Genomic DNA, 20,273 nt, shown 5'->3' with positions numbered 1-20,273 from the left:
AATTGTATGAGATGGGCTGCATTGATCAGGGTCGCTTTACTGTCTTCAAAGTGTCTCTGTAAAAACTATTAAAGGGTTCAAAGGTTGTTTATAGAAGATTGTTTCTTTGATCTCCAGCTATCTGCCTTTCTTCTTCACCCAGATTCTGGGGTGCCCGAGGTTGCTGGAGACTATTGTTTCGGAATTTCTGCCATCTACCTGGAACATCCAGACCCCGAGATCAGGCGAGCTGATAACTAATACCCACGGTGTGCCAGTTGCAGCTGCCATGAAACTTACCCGTGTCCTGGCATCTGCTGGAAGGAATATGTCAGCTATTTTGGTGAGGGCCATCTTAGTTTAACCCACTCTTTCTTTGCCACACTTCAACAACAACTGAAGAGAATTATCTTCGACAATCCCTTTCAGATTGTTTTTGTTTGGGTTGACTTTGTTGATGCTGGTGTTTTTCACCATGAAGTCTAATTTTACTTTCTTGTGTTTTTTAACTTCATACCTTCTAATGTGTCTCACTTTCAAGAGATGCTGTCACTGTTTAATGGCGGAATCGATGAACATTGCTTCAGTTATGGTCAATAGCTGCAACTTTCATGTTATAACTGCTGTCTGCATGAAAACAGTTCTAACCTTAATTTTAATTCTCGTGATGTTGTTAACTTGGCCAGCTCACATCAGTTCTAATCTGTCAGTATTTTACTTATCATCACCAGAATTATGAAGAATATACAGGCCTTTTGGCCCAACTGGTCTTTGGTAGTATTTATTCTGCACACAAATCTGTATATTTCCAAGTCTGGGAATACTTAATGGGGCAGTGTAGAATGAGCTTTAGGATCTATTTCACCTGACCGTCCTTGCCCTTGGAGTGTTCGAGTCAACTCTGGGGGCCTCAGCAAAAAATTGCTGTTTTTCCAAGCATTGTTATTTCTGACTTCAGCTCTCACACAGATTGCTCCCCCAGTCAACATTTAAAAACTGTTGGGGGAAAAAAATAGTCCATTTCGGAGAAATAATTCATTAGGGAACCAAATACAACATTTGCAAGTTTGCTGATGATGCAAAACTAGACAGAATTGTGAGTTGTGAGGAGGATGCAAGGAGATGTGAAGGTCTTTTAGACAAGTTTAGTGAGTGGGCAGCACATGGCAGATGCAGCACAGTGAGGCTCAATGTGAAATTACGCACTTCAGTGTGGAAAGCAGAAAGGCAGTGTACTATTTAATTGGTGATATATTGGGAAGTGTGGATGAGCCAAGATACACTAGTCAATGAAAGTAGATAGGCAAGTGGAGCAATTAGAAAAGCAGAATAGCCTGCATTGCAAAAGGATTTGAGTTCAGAAGTAGGTATGTCTTGCGGCAGTTATACAAGGCTTTGGTGAGACCACATAGGAGTATTGTGTGCAGTTTTGGTCTCCTTCAGAAAGGATATACTTGTCATATGCAGAGTGCAGTGGATATTTATAAGGCCGATACTAGAGATGACAAGACTGTCCTGTGAGGAGAGATTACTTTGACTGGGTCCCCATTCACTAGAGTTTAGAAGGATGAGTAGACCTTTGATTGAGATATATGAATTCTAACGGGGCTGATCAGACGAGATGCAGGGAGGATCTTTACCCTGGTTGGCGAGTGTAGAACCAGGGACCATAATTTCAGGATAAAGGGTAGACCATTTCGGACTGAGATGAGAAATATCTTCTTCACTCGGAGGATAGTGAGCCTGTGGAATTCTCAATTCCGGAAGGCTGTTGAAACCAAGTCACTGAATATATTCAAGAAAGAGAGAGATGCATTTTTAAATAATAAAGGCATTGAGGATATTGTGAGAAAGTAGGAATATGGCATTGAGATAAAGGGTCGGCCATTATTCTATTAAATGGTGGAGCAGGCCTCAAAGGATCAAATGGCCTACTCCTCCTAGTTTTTAATGTTTCTATAATAAGTGGTTTATAATTGTGGACTGCACACCTTGCCATGTCTAACTTGTTCAAATGCATGAATTATGTTATGATAATTTATGAAGCAACAGACTGCTTAATGACCTATGTGTGTACTTTTATACAGTTAAACAAACACAACATGAAGGAGCGAATTGGGAGGTTTGTAGCAGAGGACCCTTGTGATCTGCCATTGGAGCGACAAGAGGCCTTTGCGTTGAGCATTGAGGCCTTGCGCTTATGGGCTGTTGCAGCGAACTATGGGCAAGCATGTGATCTGTACAAGTGAGTGTGAGGAGATAGACGTCAGACAGATGCATTGATCTGAAGATGTGTTGAATGAATGTGGGTTTAAGTGGTGGGGCTAAATATGTTTGGAAGGGTTTTGCATATGCTGAGCGAGTGGTTGGGTACGATGAAATCGGAAGATTGGTAGTCATGCATGGTACAGGATTTGCAATATAGGGTGTGCTGTGTGGGTAATTCTGGGGTTTGTTTTATATTTCTGGTGTCGGAGGATGGGGGTGTGCTATTTTTAATTTCTGCATGGTCCTGGGGGTTGTGTTACCAGAATGGAAGATGAAGAAGTAGGGTAAGAAGAAGCAAAAGGTCTGATGATGACACTGAAGGCAAAATGGACAAACTGATTTCTTTTCCTGACCTGCGATTCCCATATATTTGCAGCTTTCGTGAAATCAGGGGCATTCGCAATATTTGTGAAGTTCTGTTTTCACACAACAAATGGCAATGCAATGCTCAGGCAACCTGTTTTAGTTTTGCTACTTGTGGGATAAGTGTTGGGGCCTCCCTTTCTTTCCTTTGATTTTGTTTTAAAATCTCTGAATTACAGACAAGCCTGCTTCCCACTGAGTTCTGGCTAGTGCAGACCAAATGAGTATATAGTTTCTCCTCCCTATGGGAGGAGGGCTGTGCGAGTTGCCCCAAAATAGTTTTGGCACCGATTTGAAGAGAGAGCAGTTATCCTCTTCTCATGTGACTCATTTCTGTTTGTGTTCCAGAGACTTATATCCTTCATTGATGAAGATGCTTCAGACACTACCAAAGCTTACCTCTCAGCCAATGGAGGACGACGAGTTGTATGGTTTTTACATGCAGAGAGCTGAAATGTTGGTTTGCCTCTTGATCAACGTTACTAGCAGCGCAGGCTGTACTGCTGAACTGCAGGCCCAGTTCACCCATAGGTACCTCTTTGAGTATCTCCTCTTAAGCACCAGTTTGAATTAAATGCCTTTCTTTTCTGCATGTGCATCTGTACCAAGGCCTCAGATATCTTCTCACGTCTGCGCTGGAAAGTTGTGCACCCTGGCACAATCATCACTGACCTCTCATACCCAATTATATTTTGATGACTCTGGTGGAAACCCTTTGCAATGTTTAGTCTCCAATTTACTGAGAAACCCACATAGAATTTGGGGTAATCCTACAGGAAGTGCAGGCTTTAATACAAACTCAAAATTGGGGCCCTTCCCTGCATTGGTATGCTTTTTCATTTTGCAACTAACCTACTTTTGTACCCTGCTTCGTTATACATTGTGGGACACTACTGAGTTTGAAGCTATTGCTGAGCAGGTATTGTTGTGAGTCAGGTCAGCAAAGATTGCCCCTTATGTTAGTCAAGTAACCTTTGACAGTCCTTGTTGAGACATACTCGCAGGGTGGCTGAAACTATGTTTTATTTGTCACCCCATAATTCATCTCAGTCAGTTAAGAGAACCTTGAAATTCAAATTTGGTAACTGCACCAAGTTAGGAAGTTGCAAAGGGATATCCATTTTCTGTAAGCTTCGTCAAGGATTTACAGAGGATTGGTGAGGCCAATTAGTGACCAAAATGAAGGATCTCTTGGAGACAGAGGGTAAGGCATGCAATCAAATGAGGGCTTTGAGTTGACTTTTATCAGGGAAGAGAACTGTATCACAACTACTGTAAATTTGATTGTTGATATGCTGGATGTAGGGAAAATAGACAGGATAGGTGTTTGTACTCAGTGCCAATATATCCTATCCAGACGGGTAATCTATTATGAATTTTTGCTGGAAGTAAGGGTAAATATTACAGAGACGTTGGCCTCTGTGTTCCAGTCCCCTTTAGCTTAAGGGGTAATCCCAAAGGACTGGATCATTTCAAATGCTAGCACACTTACTCAGAAAAGAAGAGAAGGCTAAACCTGGCAATTAAAAGTATTTAGAACTTTCTGAAACAACAGTCTAGGAGGAAATATTGTGAATTGGTTGGACAAGAGACTTGTTCGTCTGCATTATATTCTGTGAGAAAAATAATAGACACTTCGACAAACATGGAATGATTGTGATTTTTGATAATGTAACGGAAGATGGATTAGGGCAGCATTAATGCTGTTATCTCTATGGATTTTCAAAAGGTGTTTGATAAAGTAATACACATTAGACTGCTTCGGAGATTGAAGCCAGTGAGATAAAAGGTGCAGTGGAAGCATGAATATGACGTTGACTGAGGAGCAAGAAAACAGCTGTGGTGAATGGCTGTTTTTTGGATTGGAGGGAACTTAAAGTATACAGTGGAGCTTCCTAAGGCTTGCTGCTCAGTTCACTGCTGTTTCTATGTAATTTACTGACTTGATTTTGAGGATACGGGGCAATATTTTGAAATTTGTAGATCAATTAAAATCTGTAAATGTAGTTTCTATTGAGGAGTAATACATGGCTGGTGGAACAGACAGACATATAGCAGACGCAATTCAGGGCAAAAAGGTATGACATGATGCATTTTGTAGGAAGAATAAGCGAGATTGCAAGCTCACTGAAAATTTGCTAAAAGGGCTTTAGGAAGAGAGAAGGAAGAGTCAGATCTACCATTGAAAATGGTTAACAAACCAGTTACAATAAATTATGTCATAAGTTAGAGTCATAGAGATGTGCAGCATGGAAACAGACCCTTCGGTCCAACCCGTCCATGCCGACCAGATATCCTAACCCAATCTAGTCCCACCTGCCAGTACCCGGCCCATATCCCTCCAAACCCTTCCTATTCATATACCCATCCAAATGCCTCTTAAATGTTGCAATTGTACCAGCCTCCACCACTTCCTCTGGCAGCTCATTCCATACACATACCACCCTCTGCGTGAAAAGGTTGCCCTTAGGTCTCTTTTATATCTTCCCCTCTCACCATAAACCTATGCCCTCTAGTTCTGGACTCCCCAATCCCAAGAAAAAGACTTTGTCTATTTACCCTATCCATGCCCCTCATAATTTTGTAAGCCTCTATAAGATCACCTCTCAGCCTCCGATGCTCCAGGGAAAACAGCCCCAGCCTGTTCAGCCTCTCCCTGTAGCTCAGATCCTCCAACCCTGGCAACATCCTTGTAAATCTTTTCTGAACGCTTTCAAATTTCACAACATCTTTCCGATAGGAAGGAGATAGAATTGTACGCAATATTCCAACAGTGGCCTAACCAATGTCCTGTACAGCCGCAACATGACCTCCCAACTCCTGTTCTCAATACTCTTGACCAACAAAGGAAAGCATACCAAACGCCTTCTTCACTATCCTATCTACCTGCAACTCCACTTTCAAGGAGCTATGAACCTGCACTCCAAGGTCTCTTTGTTCAGCAACATTCCCTAGGACCTTACCATTAAGTGTATAAGTCCTGCTAAGATTTGCTTTCCCAAAATGCAGCACCTCGCATTTATCTGAATTAAACTCTATCTGCCACTTCTCAGCCCATTGGTCCATCTGGTCCAGATCCTGTTGTAATCTGAGGTAACCCTCTTCGCTGTCCACTACACCTCCAATTTTGGTGTCATCTGCAAACTTACTAACTGTACCTCTTATGCTTGCATCCAAATCATTTATGTAAATGACAAAAAGTAGAGGACAAAGCCCTGATCCTTGTGGCACTGCACTGGTCACAGGCCTCCAGTCTGAAAAACAACCCTCCACCACCACCCTCTGTCTTCTACCTTTGAGCCAGTTCTGTATCCAAATGGCTAGTTCTCCCTGTATTCCATGAGATCTAACCTTGCTAACCAGTCTCCCATGGGGAACCTTGTTGAACGCCTTACTGAAGTCCATATAGATCACATCTACCGCTCTGCCCTCATCAATCCTCTTTGTTACTTCCTCAAAAAACTCAGTCAAGTTTGTGAGACATGGTTTCCCACGCAGAAAGCCATGTTGACTATCCCTAATCAGTCCTTGCCAGTTAACCTGGTATTTAAGATATTCATTTTTGCATTTGCTCTGCATTTAGATTGACTCTCCTTTTCAGCTGCAGTATGCTGTATGTGCATTAGTAGTTTAGTTCAATGCATGTTTTACAGACTGGTATCTTTAGAATTGGAGATCAAACCGGTGATATTGGCTTGTTTTGCTGAGGGAGTTTAAGGCATGCCTATTCTTTGTATGGGACATCAATAACGTGGTCACTACCCACACCTATGCCAGTAGTTCACTTTTATATTCAGAGTATAATTGCACCTCTGTTTTTGGAGAGGTTTTCAAGGCTTCAGAGCCTGACTTGTATGTGGACATCTGTGGTAGTAAAACACGGGATCCTGGGTTTTGTAAGGAGAAGCCTAGACTGCAAAAGGTCTGCATGTTAACTTGATAATTAAACATGATTTAGCTCCAGCTGGGTTTTGTGCCCAGCACTTCAGGAAGGGCATGAAGCTTCAGGGAGGGTGCAGAAGAGATTTGATGGAATAGTTCCAGGGATGAGATTCTGCAGTTATATTGACATAAGAGTTGGGGTTGATTTCCTTTTAACAGAGAAAACTAAGAGGAGATTTAAACATAATGAAATTCATGATGCGCAACTAATAAAGAGTAACTGATTCTATTGGCTGAATAATGAGAGGGCACAGATTTTAAACGGATTGGTGAAAGATCCAGAGAAAACATGGGGGATGAACACTTTTTTGCATTACGTGGTTATGGTTTCAAATTTGAAACTTGATGGGATGGAGGATGCAGAAGGAATATTGCCATTGAAAAGAGCAGGTGTTTGGAGGAGAAAACATTCCAGAGCTGTGATGGTGTGATGAACTCGATTGCTCTCTGTAAAAGCCAGTGCAGACCTGTTGTTGCATTATTCTGTCTTTCCAGGTCAAGGGGAAGAGAGTGGAATGATATGTTGACAGGATTAGTTAAAGAAGGGGAGGAGGAGGCTTTTGCATTGGATAAAGTTAAATTGAATGGCTCAATTCTGTTGCTGCAAATTCTGAAAAAATTATTGAAAGCATATCTCTTCGACACTGCTTTACATTGCCTCCCTTAATTTTGCCACCGTTTCCCTGCTGTGGTGGAGCACCCTGGAGCTTTAACAGTACAATTTGAATGTGTTATAACAACATAAGAATTTGTCCCATGCCTAATCTCATATTATTATCACCCTGCTGTACACTACAGTCCTGCTGGGCAGCTTGGCGCCACAGCTCATGATTGAAGCAGGTCTTATACTGACATAAGGCGGCTGTGGTAGGTTTGCAGACAGATGTAACATGACTGGAGCTTGATAGTGGGCATGAGGAGTGGGGGGAGGGGGCAATTGCGTCAGGGTCGATGACTGTTGCTAAGCAACTGTTCTATACAGCAACAAAGGCCGGTTTTGTTTTCCATGGCAGGACACTTTTTTGAATTAATGCTACCTATTTTTGAATGCTTCCCGTCAGTACTTACTGGCAATTACACAGTCAGTATTAAAGTGATTGACACCTCCTTAGTGTGCACAGCATTTTAGTGTGGGGAATTAAAGGAAACACAAAGATACACATTAAATGTCAGTAATGTGATTAAGGGTTATAGTGGAGAGCACCTTTGTCAATCACATTAGGTCATCAGTGATTCCAAGTGAAACGCATTTCAATGGCTTTGTGATTGACACTGCAGCAATTCCCTCATGTATTCTCAGAGCTTGTGATCAGGCTGTTTCCAAGGTTACCACGGCTGCTCATGTTTCTGAAATGCTGTCTGCTTTAATTCGGAACCCATTGAAAGATTTAGACAGCCTGTTCGATGCAGTAGCTCTTTCCCATTTGAGTCACAAGGTCATGGGTTTGACAGACCTGAGCACGAAATCTAGGCTGACACACCAGTGGAGAACTGGGGAATTGCTGCATTGTCAGAGATGCTGCCTCTCTGATGAGACATTAAACTGAAGCCTTGTTTGCCACATTGGGTGGCTGTAATAAATCTCTTTGTGCTGTCTCAAAGAAAAGCAGAGGCACTCTCTTGGCATTCTGGCTGTTATTACTCTCCCACTCCACCAACATTGCTGTGTAAAAGGTAAAATATCTGGTCATTTATGTCCCAAATGAAACAAAGTTACTAGTAACTACTCCATTTATGTCCTACAATAGCAAGGACCAAGTGGAACATATTCCCCCTCCTCCACTGGACTGGAGCCATGTGGCAGGTATCAAACCCTTCCTGGAGGCCTGTGTCAAAAGGTGCCTTAAGGAAGTCAGCTGTCCAGCAACATGGAATAAAGTGAGACAACTGACAGCAACGTATATTATTTACCTGGCGACATACTACAGTAAACTCATCCAACAGGTACGTAATTATTGTCTTTATCCACATCTGTTCCCATGCTTTATGTCACGTGATACTTGCTCCTTTTAACACTACACCTTGTCACATTTTCCTTTCCTTTCCGTGTCACTGTCACACTCATCTCATGACTTCTGTTAGTTTTTTTTGTTTTGTTGGGTCTGGTTGTGTTGGTGATTATGATCATGGACTGGTGCTGCTCTCAGGGTTAGTATTGCAGTGTTTAATTCCGATACTTGGAAAGCTGGAATTTGGTTTTGACAAAGTTGAAAGAGGTTCTCACATTTAAATGAGGAACAGTTGTAAAAACTCAACTGGTTCACTAATATCTTTTAGAGAAAGAAATCTGCCTTTCTCAAATGGTCTAGCCTGTCTGTGATTCCTGTTCCAACCCAACCATCATCTGTATCACACTGCTCAGACCCACCATCCCTTCCTGAGGACAGCTAAGATGGGCAATATATGTCGCTATTTTCCACATCCTGAGAACGATTTTTGAAAATTACCTCTGGAAAGAACTTACATTTATGTAAAGTCTTTCATGACAAATTTTCAACTACCAGCAATCAGTCAAACAGCTCAATTTACTTTGGTGGCAATAGTTGTGGGATAAATATTGGCCAGGGCACTGGAGAAAATTGCCCTGGTTTTGTCACAAGTACGGCCATGGCTTCTTCACATCCACTTGAGAGAACAAATCAGGCTTGGTTTAAGGTCACAGCTGAAAGTTGGAATCTTCAACAGTCCATCCCTCCCTATTACTGTTGTGGAGAATCATCCTGGATCATGTATCTTTGAAATGGGCGTTGAGCTCTGACCCAGAGGTGAGAGTGCTGTTAATCTGATTGAAACTCTGCACCTGGTAAGCATGATAATTGGCTTGCCTATTTGGGGTTCTAGATTTTCCCCTCTAACCTAATTGATCATATTAGCAATCATGATTCTACTGCTCCCTGATCACTTGCTGGAAGTCTACATTTTAATCAGTTATTTGTAGCATTGTCTGCATTGTCTTATCACTGCTGTTTTTCATGGTCTCCTACTTTTTTGCCCCTGTCCCTCAGCTTCTTCCCAACCTCTGGCCAACTACTTCTGTGGGTAATTTTTATAGATCAAGTATGTTGGCACCATGGTGGCTCAGTGGTTAGCACTGCTGCCTCACAGCACCAGGGACCCACCCTTGGTGACTGTGCAGTTTGCACATTTTCCCTGTGGCTGTGTGAGTTTCGTCATGGTGCTCTGGTTTCCTCCCACAGTCCAAAGATGCACAGGTTAAGGGATTGGCCATGCTCAATTGCCTGTGGTCTCGAGGGATGTGCAGGCACGATGGGTTAGCCATGTGAAATGCAGGGTTATAGGGATAGGGGAGGGGATGTGTCTAGGTGGGATCCTCTTCAGAGGGTTGGTGTGGGCTCGATAGGCTGAATGGCCTGCTTCCACACTGTAGGGATCCTATGATTCTCAGAGATACAGTGATCAGAAGAGCACAAATCCATTTTAACACATGGATCATACTGTCCCCAGCTAAATGCAAATTAAGTAGTATGTTCTGGCTACTTCCTTGCGTAGGTCTGACATGGAATGATATGCTCTGACTTATATTTAATTTGAGTTATACACATGATAATGACACCTTACCTAGGTCAGGCACAGGCAAGTGGGATGCTGTAATGTTCTCCTTGTCTGAGTTGTGGACACATCGATAACTTCTCACTATATTCTAACGCTGTTCTCTCTTGAATTTTCCACAGCCGTCCTGTAGATCGGTTGACTGTTTAGAAGAACTGGAGCAGTTTTGCTCAGGGACCTTTTTCCCATTCCTTAGCCTGCCAGTATTAGAGAGCATGTTTGAGGATCTCAGGTAAGATCCTGTTTCTTTTGGGGCTGTGAATCCCTACCATTTGTGCGGTTGGATGATCATTGTTTAAGGTCTAATTTGTCTGAAGCTAAAGAGTGAAAGACAGATCAGAAATTGAAGTTTTCAGAGAGCATCAGTTTTGAATACATGTTGGGGATAGAGTGACAGCATTTCATGATTCACACATGACTCAGCGATGGAGCAACCATCTAAGTTGAACTTAGCATGTCATTGTGTCTCAGAATGTAGCATCCTCCATGTATTTTGAAACCAATAAATTTTCCCATCCATCATCGAGTTTCACTAGCTCAGTTGGGCAGTCATGTTTTCATACTGGCCTTGAATGACATTCATGGACAGTTATGTGCCAGCTATAGCAGGAGGATGAAGTAATTTTCTTGCAGTATTGTTCTGGGATACCCAGCAGAGTATGTTCTACCTTCAGAATGCTCGTTCCAGGCCAGATCCTGGCTCCTAGTCGAACGATTGCTGAAAAGCAGTACATCTGTGAGGGGCAGGTATCTTTTTTTTATTCCTAGTTGTTGACTTCATATGCAGCCACTTTCACCAAACTTCCTCAGTTATTGACTTCCTTCCTGCTTCCTTCCACCCACAACAAAAATGCCATTTCTCAACAAGTCCAGACCTGACGGATCTTTAGACATGCAAAGACATGAATATGCAAATCAGATGCAGAACACTCAGCCCCTGAACTTCCTCCATTGTTCGATACAATGGCAGCTAATCTAATTGTAACCTAAATTTTACCCTGATAACTTTTCACTTTCTTGGTCATCAACAATCTGTCCTGTGTTACAAGTATTCAAAGACTCTAATTTCACCACCTTGTAAGTCCAAAGACTTGGAATACTCTGATAGAAAATGTTCTGCCTCACTTCTGCTTTAAATAGTGACAATGTATTTTTAAACCTAACTCTTATTTCTAGATTCTTTTCAGAGGAGACTTCCTTTCCTTGCATCCTGTCAAGACTTCTCAGAGTCTTAGGTTTTATCAAAATAGAAGAACCTAGAAAATAGGAGAAAATGGAGACCATTTGGCCCATCAAACCTGTTCACCATTTAACATGTCCATGGCTTATCCTCCATCTCAGTCCCACTCTCTCCCCATAGCCCTTGACACTACTAACTTCTAGAAATCTATCTTTCTTTCTTAGACCTATTCACTGACTTGGCCTTCAAAGCCTAATGCAGTAGAGAATTCCACAGGTTCGCCAACCTCTGGGTGAAGAAAGTCTTCTCATATAAATCCACAATGTCCAATCATGTTTCCTGACACTGTGACCCCTTGATCTGGACATCCCGTCCAGGGGAAACATCATCCTTGCATCCATTTTGCCAAGACTTATCAGAATTGTATACACTTCAATGGGATTTCCTCTGAGTCTTTTAAACTTCAGTGAAACAGGCCCATTTGACTCTCAGACTTTACAACAAACTTGCCATCCTTAAATGAAGAGACTAATAAGATACACTGTATCCTAGATGTGGTTTTATTAATAAAGGGAAGCATTTATGTTAATTCCCTCCACAGCAAACAATCGTGTGCTATTTACTTGCTGTAGCTGAATAATAGCCGTTTGTAATTCATATATACTAGGATGTCCATATCTTTCTGTATCTCAGAGTTCTGCGATCTCTCACCATGTAGACAATATGTTTCCTTTCTGTTCTCCCTATCAAAATGGACAATTTCATTTTTCACAACTTATATTCCATTGCCAGATTTTTGCCCACTTATCTGTCTCCCTTTGTAACCTACTTATGTCCTTTTCACAACTTACTTTTCTATCTTCTTTAGTCAGCAAATTTGTCACCCATACTTTCAGTCTCTTCATCCAAATAAATACTAAAAAGGCTGAAGCCCCAGTATTGTTAAACTCTGGCAATCAGAAGAAGACCCATTTATGCTTACACTGTTTCCTATTAGCTCGTCAATCTTCTATCCATGCTAACATGTTACCCTTCATGCCATAGCTCTTATTTTTAATAGTACCCTTCCATGAGACAGCTTATGATCTTTCTTCTGGAAATCTAAGTACAACATGTCTCCAATCCTTTACCCAAGCACTTGCTTACTTCCTCAGAGAACTCCAGTTGGTTAAATATGGTTTCACAAAACCATATTGATTCCACCTGATTATTTTGAACTTCTCGAAATGCTCTGCTGTAACTTCTTTGATAATGGCTTCCAAAATCTTCCAATATCTTCCCACTGACAGATTTTAAGCTAGATAGCCTGGTTACCTGCTGTCTGCCCCCCACCCTTTTGAATAAGGTAATCACATTCAGTATCTTCCAATCTAATGGTAACCTTCCCTGAGTCTTGGGAATTTTGGAAAATTAAAACTAATGCTAATTAATTTGCCAACATAATGAAGTCCATCAGGATATGGGGACATTTTAGCTTGCAGTGCCACTGGTTTGCTCAGAACCATTCCCCTGGTGATTGTAATTTTCTTGAGTCCTTCTCTCCCTCCATTTCCTGATTTCCAGCTAATTCTGGGATATTACTTGTATTCTTTACAGTGAAGGCTGATATAAATACCTATTCAATTTATCTGTCATCTCCTAATTTTCCATTATTAATTCCCTGACTCACTTCCTATAGGATTATTACTTCCTTTTTTCTAGTTCTTTTTAACATATTTATAGGTATTCTTGTTATCTATTATTTATATTTCTAGGTCTCGTGTAAAAATTTTACTCCCCTTATTAACCATTTAGTTTTTCTTTGCTTTTTTTAAATCTTCCGTCCAATCTTCTTACCTGCCACCAGTCTCCGCACAATTTACATACTTTTTTAAGGCTTCATACTATGTTTAACTTTTTCAATTTAACCACAGATGCTGGGTACACTCCTTGGAATTTTTCTTTCTCACTGGACTTTTCTGTTCTGAAATATCATCTTAAATGTCTGCCATTCTGATCCATCCCTTAACCTAAATTGTCAATTCACTTTAGCTACCTCTGTTTTCATGACCTCATAATTGCTCTTCTTTAAGTTTAAAATAGTAGTTTTGAACCCACTCTTCTCTCTTCCAAACTGTACGTAAAATTAATTGATATTATGATTATTGCTATTTTCTATCAATGCACAGTACCAGCTCTATTCTCCAATCAGCTCTAGAATATACTGTTCAGAACTAGCTCAAAAAAAGCTCTGAACTCCTCAGCTGAGATCCCTTTGTCCATCTGATATTTCCAGCCTTGTGTGAAGGTTAAAGTTCCTCCATGATTTAGTTTTCTGATAAGCTCCCATTTTTTCTTCCTTTTATACTCTGCTGTACTGTTACACAGGAGGCTCTACACTCCCACAAGTGGCATCTTACCTCTGTAATTTCTCAGCTCTACCAAAACTGTTTCTACAACTTGATTTCCTGAACATAAGTCATCTGTATCTATTGGACCAACGTGATCATGAATTAACAGAGACTGCCTCCACCTTTTCCTGGTTTTCTGTCATTCCTAAAAATCGTGTATCTTTCCGTATTCAGGTCTCAGTCTTTGTCATCTTGCAGCCATGTCCCTTTCTTGGCTTTCAAGTCATGCTTACTTACTAGTATTTCCATTTGCATTCTAAGTTCATCTGTTTTGTTTTGAATGCTGCATGCATTTGGATTTAGTTTTGTCCTTTTACTAGCTTTATAACCTCTAGCTTTATCTATTGATTTAACCTCTTAGATTTGTGCTCTCTATCCTTTCCTGTCACAGTCTGTTTATCATTTCCCATGTTAATTCCTTTTTCTATCTTGTTATCTCTACTCTTTCAGTTACCATATCTTCCCAAAACTAATCCCTTGTCCCTACTATTTAGTTTAAAATCCAGTCCCTTTTTATACATGCTCATTGGAACACTGGTCCCAGTATGGTTCAGGTGGAGACTATCCCAATCTTGCAGATCCTACAGGACAGGTGCCAATCCCCTACTTTCAGAACCCACTTCTCCCACATCAGTCATCCATTTATTTCTCTAGTCCTACCTGTCAGTGTCAATTTGCACGTGGCTAAGGTAATAATCCAGATTTTGTGGCCTTTAATGATTTTGCTTTTTAATTTGGTGCCTAGCTCTCCATACTGATTCTGTGCAGAATCTCTACCCTTACCCTGCTATATCATTGGTACCTCCATGGATCACAATGAGTGGATCCTCCCCCTTTCACTGCATATTCACTCTAGGCATGGGCAGATGTCCTGAAGCCAGACAGTCAGTGCAGCCTTGGACTCATGCTCTTTGCTGCAGGTAGTTCACAGTTCAATGTTGTGAGTGCAGCCAGAATGTGTGTTCGGGACACGATTGAAAGTTAGGAGCAACATATTTGAGTGATATCTCACTGGATCTTGTATCCCCTTTGCCCACAATCTACAGCTGGCACAATATCAATTTGTGACTAATTGCTGTTGCTTCTCCTCAGGTCACACTCTGCCCTGTGCAACCCAAGGTTCTGTAACCCAGGGCCTGAGACCATCCACAGTCTGGTATCACTGGGATTCGCTGGGAGAGAGACTCCCCTTAGCCTCCTGGGGTCCAAATCCCCCTTTGCATTCCTGACTGCAGTGCTTTATATGTTGAACACCATCAGCAGCGTGCACAAGGGCTTGACGGAAAAGGTAAGGCATTTTTATACTCTTGAGGGTAAATAACAGCTAGGAGATGGGTTTCCCTTCCATTCCTCTTAGAACCATGAAAGTTGGAGTTTTTGAGAGTTTAGATGTATAAAACATGCCAAACAGCTTTTCTTTACCTAACCTTGACCTATTTTTAAAATTGGTCTATTTGTCCCCCACAACCTCATGGTTGGGTACTATGTCCTTGCCTCTCGGAAAATCAAGTTTTGTTTAGTTCACTGATCACAGTCAGGGCAGCGGTGAGGATTTTCACATCCTTTTGCTCAGGAGGGGAATAGGAGTCTTCTCCTGATGCTATCCAGGAATATCAACTGGAAGTTTTTGTCAATAATTAGTCTTGTGCTTATTGGCCTACATTGGTTCCTGGTTCCACAATGTCTTGATTTTAACATGGTCAGGGTTGAAGAGTGATACAGCACAGCGTGAGGTCACTTTGGCCCAGTGTGCTTATGTTAGTTCTTTGAATAAGCTAGTTCAATGATCTCACTGTTTAGCCCTTTCCTATCAATCTGTAATTTCTCCTCTTGTTTGTTGTGTTCAAATCTCTCTGTAGCCTCACCTTCTCGATCTCCCTCATATGTTCCAGCCTTGCAGCTCTTCGAGATCTCTGGGTGCCTCTCCAGTTTTCACTGTGCTGTCCTGGATTGCATGCCTATAGCTAGCAAAGGCGAAAGCTCTGCAATTCATAAATCTGAGTCTTTCCCATTCTCTCCTTAAGAGGCTCCTTAAAATTTAGCCGCTTCTCCAAACATTTGGTTAATTTCTTTAAATAATGTTCTGATGGAAGGTTTTGCTGTGTTAAATATGTGAAATAAGTCTGAGTTGTTGTACAAGCCTGACTGTAGCCCTTGTCCAGAGGATGTAGTCGTCAAGGTTACAGATTTGATTCTTTCTACTCGGTCCAGACCATTCAAGATCGTTAGCACCCCTATCAAATCTCCTCTCAACGTTTCCTTCTTTAAGGAGAACAATACCAGCTTCTCTAATTAAGTGACAAAACTAAGTCTCTCATCCCTGGAACTGTTCTCTGAAGTCTTGCCTGTGCCCTCTCTAAAGCCTTCAACCTTCCTTCTGATCGTCTGGACACAGCGCTTTATTTGAGAATGTAGCCCCATTGTTAGACTGGGTTAGAACAACATTACAGCAAGACCCCTTGATTGGCACTACATCCACAAACATCCACCCCTTCCATAACCGGTGTTCAGTAGCAGCAGTGTGTACTATCTACAAGATGCACTATAAAAATTCACCAAAGATCTCAGACAGCACCCTCCAAACCACAACTACTTCCATGTAGAAGGACAAGGGCAACAGATACACGGGAACACCATCACCTTCAAGTTCCCCTCCAAGCCACACTCAGTCCGGATTTGGAAATATATGGCCATTCCTTCACTGTCGCTGGGTCAAAACTCTGGAATTCCCTCCCTAAGGGCATTGTGGGTCAACCGACAGCAGATGGACTGCAGTGGTTCAAGAAGGCCTTCTCAAGGGGAACTAGGGATGGGCAATAAATTATGGCACAGCCAGTGATGCTCATGTCCCATGAATGAATAAAAAAAAAGGTTTTGATGTCATGTAGCTTTGAATAATTCGCTAACATCCATTGCCACAGTGAATAATGTACAAGGGTCGTATCTCATGAGTCATTGTGAAAGGACAGGGTGGAATGGTATGTCCACAGGCAACTTCTCTTTATACTACTTGTGGCCACATCGTTAAGTACAAGTCTGAGGGATGGGGGAGAAACTGTTTTGTTGTTCTGAAGGCAACCTGGCTGGTGGTGGTGAATGAAAACTATTTGAGGGAATGATTTTAGTGGGAGTACTTTGTAGGGAACATTCGGCATTGAGCAATCTCCAACTGTAGCTGGACCCACCAGTTGTAGAGATGTTGTAATTTTGAAGTCAGTCACTGAGAAAATCATCATAACAGTAAGTCCTCATTTAAAGTTGCGACTTTTAATTGAAATGACTTCAAGTAAATCACTCTTTAAGCGAATTCTACCCAATAGAACTAATATAAAGGTTGTGGTTAGATTCTGTAGGACCTTCCTGAGAAGTTCAGTATGGTAACTTTCCTTTTAAACTCTCTTGCCAGTAATACTGCTCTCAAGCTTCCTGCTTACCACTTGTCCTGGTCAATGTGGACCCTGACTCTCACTGATCCTCTGGTTCACCAGGCTGTCCTGCTCCCTACCCCACCCACTAGCTGCCCTGCTTCTGACTCACAGTTGAAGATACTCCTTCCTCTTACTGCTCAATTCTCAAACAATCGAGGTCTTCGACAAGTGGGAGACCTGATGAGAGCTTAGATAAGTGAGACGCTGGGTCAGGGAGAGGAAGAGGCTAGAGGGTCAGCAAAGAGGGTTAGGGAATGGGTAAGGAGCATGTTAGACAATTTGCAGTGAGAGGAAGGCTCGTGGGGCAGGAGGGACTGCACAAAATGGTGCTACATGTTATGCAGCCTTGTGTCAGATCAGATGCAGATTGCTTTAAGATAAAACTTGCAATGCTAAGGAAGAATACAGGCCCCATTAACTAACCCTGAAAGTGAAACAACATCAAATGGACTTTTGGTCGCCAGCCATTTTTCTGACATTTCATATGGTTGAACTTGGTGATGTGCAATCGATTAGCTTTCAGGAATGACTTAGAGTCACTTGATGTATAAATTTACAGTGCTTCATCAGTAAGCATTAATATTAATGAATGCCACTGGTTGCACTTAGATTAACACGAGTGGCAATGCTTAATAGATCTCCCTCTTGTCTAATCACGTGATGAATAGGTGAATTAGTACTGGTTTGCAGTTCTGACTGTCTTTCCCTCCCCTGAATATATTTATAATTGTTTGTCTCATCTTCGATAGTCAGTCAGATTCTGGATAAATGCAGTAGGACATACTCTGCAAACTGTGCCCTCATCTGGTCAGGACATTCTCTGATTAGACCCCATCTCAAATACTCTCAGTTCTGGGCCCTGAACCTCATGGTGAAAATATTGACTTTGGGAGGGTGTACAGCACAGATTCACCTGGACTAAAAGAGGTAAGTTATATGTACAGATGGAAAAGATCAGGCTTGCATTGCATTGAATATATAAAACTAAAGGGGTAATCTAATTGAGATGTTAAAGATAATTAAATGAGTTGCTAGGGTAGAAACAAGAGATGGAAAGTCCAGAATGATGGGAGCAATGTCAGAATCAGAGCTGGGTCATTCAGGGTGAAGGTCAGGAAGCAGTTCCTCACACACAGGCTTGTGGAGATCTCAGACTCTTGCCCAGGAAACTTGTTCAAAAAGGTCATAACCCAAACTGACTCAAAGAGCCAAGTGGCCTCATCTGATCCCATTAGCTGGTCACTCCCCACACCCCTTGCTATTAATCTGTTTCTTCACACGATTTGTTTGCAGTGCTCGTCTGTTCTGTACAGCAAAGGTCTGCGAGATTACCTGGTCCACAGTTGCAGAGAAAGCCCACCGATACACCACCGGTCTGCCTGGCTGCTGCGTCACGAGTTTCATTTTCAGCACTTTGTACTTCAACTGGCTTCCAAGGCAGTAAGTCGCTCCACTCATCACTTCAGACACTTAGGCTTGTTTAACCCACTTGTATTAATGTACTTCAGCTGGAGGCTGTGGATTCAAGCCCAATCCTCTCTCCCATGCCCCACTCCTCCTCACGCCCACCTCCCCACTCTCCACCCCTCCCTCTGGAGATCTGAGCCCATTATCCAGGCTGGCAATGTAATGCAGTACAGAATAAAATACTGTACCAAAGAGACATCCCCTTGAGGAGATGTAAAAGATGCCATGGGATTATTTTGAATAAAAATAAGGAGCTCCCATGCAGTCCAGTCCAATATTTATCCTTCAAATTCTCCCAAAGAAAACTAGTCATTAATATCTGCTGTTTTGGCATCCAGTTGAGTGCAGATTGGTGGCCATATTTATCAATATGACAGCAATAACTGTGTCATGTTTTGAGGTAATATATAAGTAAATGTTTTTCATCTGAATAGGTAAGATTTAGAGAGATATGGGCCAATTGCAGGTAAATAGGACTAGTTTAGTTTGGGAAACTTGGTTGACATAAGTGAGTTGAACTGAAGTGTCTGTTTCTGTGCTGTATGACTCAATGAGATCATGAATAGAGTTAATAGATGTTAATGCCGTGGCCAATCCATTGTGTTGAATTACTTGTGACAGACCTATAACTATCAGGTCTTAATAGCTCAAAATTCTCCCTTCAGCCACAACCACATTTGCAGGAGCAATCTTGGTGATTAGACTGCCAGATGCTTTGCATATTTAACTGGATGTGGTGTGAAGTTGTCACGCTCACATAAATGATCATAATACATGTGGAGTCACCTGTGAACACTCCTTTCCAACAGTATCAAAAGATTGTGTGTTAAGTATGAGGTCCAACAGGTAAGTTCTCCCAAGTCAGGTAAACCTTCCTTTACTCCTCAATGCTAGCCAACGTCACTCCTCAACTCCTTACACCTAGACTTGCTCCCCCATCACTCCAGATCCCAGCCTATAAGCCTCAAATCAGTTGTGTACCCTCCTCGTCCATGTCCTGATTTCAAAACTCCAGCCTTCTCCTTTTCCAATTATTATGTTACATTTTTCAAGCCTCTTTTGCACCTTCCAGATCACTATCAGTCCTCACGTTACACGGCAAGCTCCACTTTATCACTATGTTGCTGTCACTTTGCTAAGTCGGCTGCTACCAGGGAGTGAGCATTTGGCCCATGAACTCCTGTCGAGGTTGGCCTTTAATCAAGATATGATTCCGTAAGTATCTTGATGGGAAAATGTGCTCATTGTTTTTAGTAAGTCAAATAGAAGCTTTTTTCTCTTGTGTCACTGGTTTTATGTCTGAGTTGTCTGATGAAGGCTTTCCCTCCCTGGTCACAAGCTGAAAGGAGTGAGGGGTGTTGAGTCCACTCTACAGAACTAGCCATAATGTAAAGGAAGGAATTGTTGAATTTCTGTTGGGCGTTCTGGAACTATCAATCATCGCAAAGCACTTTGTAGCCAAATATTTTGAAACGTAGCCGTGTGCAGTGTAGTAAATATGGCAGCTGAAAATGTGTTGCTGGAAAAGCGCAGCAGGTCAGGCAGCATCCAGGAACAGGAGAATTGACGTTTCGGGCATAAGCCCTTCTTCAGGAAGCCCTGAAACGTCGATTCTCCTGTTCCCTGGATGCTGCCTGACCTGCTGCGCTTTTCCAGCAACACATTTTCAGCTCTAATCTCCAGCGT

General features: G+C 41.9%; 1 protein-coding gene across 1 annotated transcript in view; it reads left to right on the top strand.

Annotated features, from left to right (window-relative positions):
* Positions 1 to 20,273, top strand: part of rpap1 (RNA polymerase II associated protein 1) — a 106,439-nt gene that overhangs the window by 72,109 nt on the left and 14,057 nt on the right. Inside the window, exons 14-21 of the mRNA XM_043698200.2 lie at positions 143 to 322; positions 2,067 to 2,224; positions 2,959 to 3,141; positions 8,301 to 8,496; positions 10,245 to 10,354; positions 14,785 to 14,980; positions 18,414 to 18,560; positions 19,660 to 19,802. Coding sequence (XP_043554135.2) covers positions 143 to 322; positions 2,067 to 2,224; positions 2,959 to 3,141; positions 8,301 to 8,496; positions 10,245 to 10,354; positions 14,785 to 14,980; positions 18,414 to 18,560; positions 19,660 to 19,802 — 1,313 coding nt within the window. The remainder of the gene's footprint in view (positions 1 to 142; positions 323 to 2,066; positions 2,225 to 2,958; positions 3,142 to 8,300; positions 8,497 to 10,244; positions 10,355 to 14,784; positions 14,981 to 18,413; positions 18,561 to 19,659; positions 19,803 to 20,273) is intronic.

The sequence above is a fragment of the Chiloscyllium plagiosum genome, unplaced genomic scaffold, assembly GCF_037043375.1.
Source record: "Chiloscyllium plagiosum isolate Xiang-an unplaced genomic scaffold, Cpla_swu_hap1 HiC_scaffold_8, whole genome shotgun sequence".
In the NCBI taxonomy this organism is placed as follows: Eukaryota; Metazoa; Chordata; class Chondrichthyes; order Orectolobiformes; family Hemiscylliidae; genus Chiloscyllium; species Chiloscyllium plagiosum.
The sequence above is the reverse complement of the archived record's forward strand: the minus strand, read 5'-3'. Positions and strand labels throughout refer to the sequence as shown.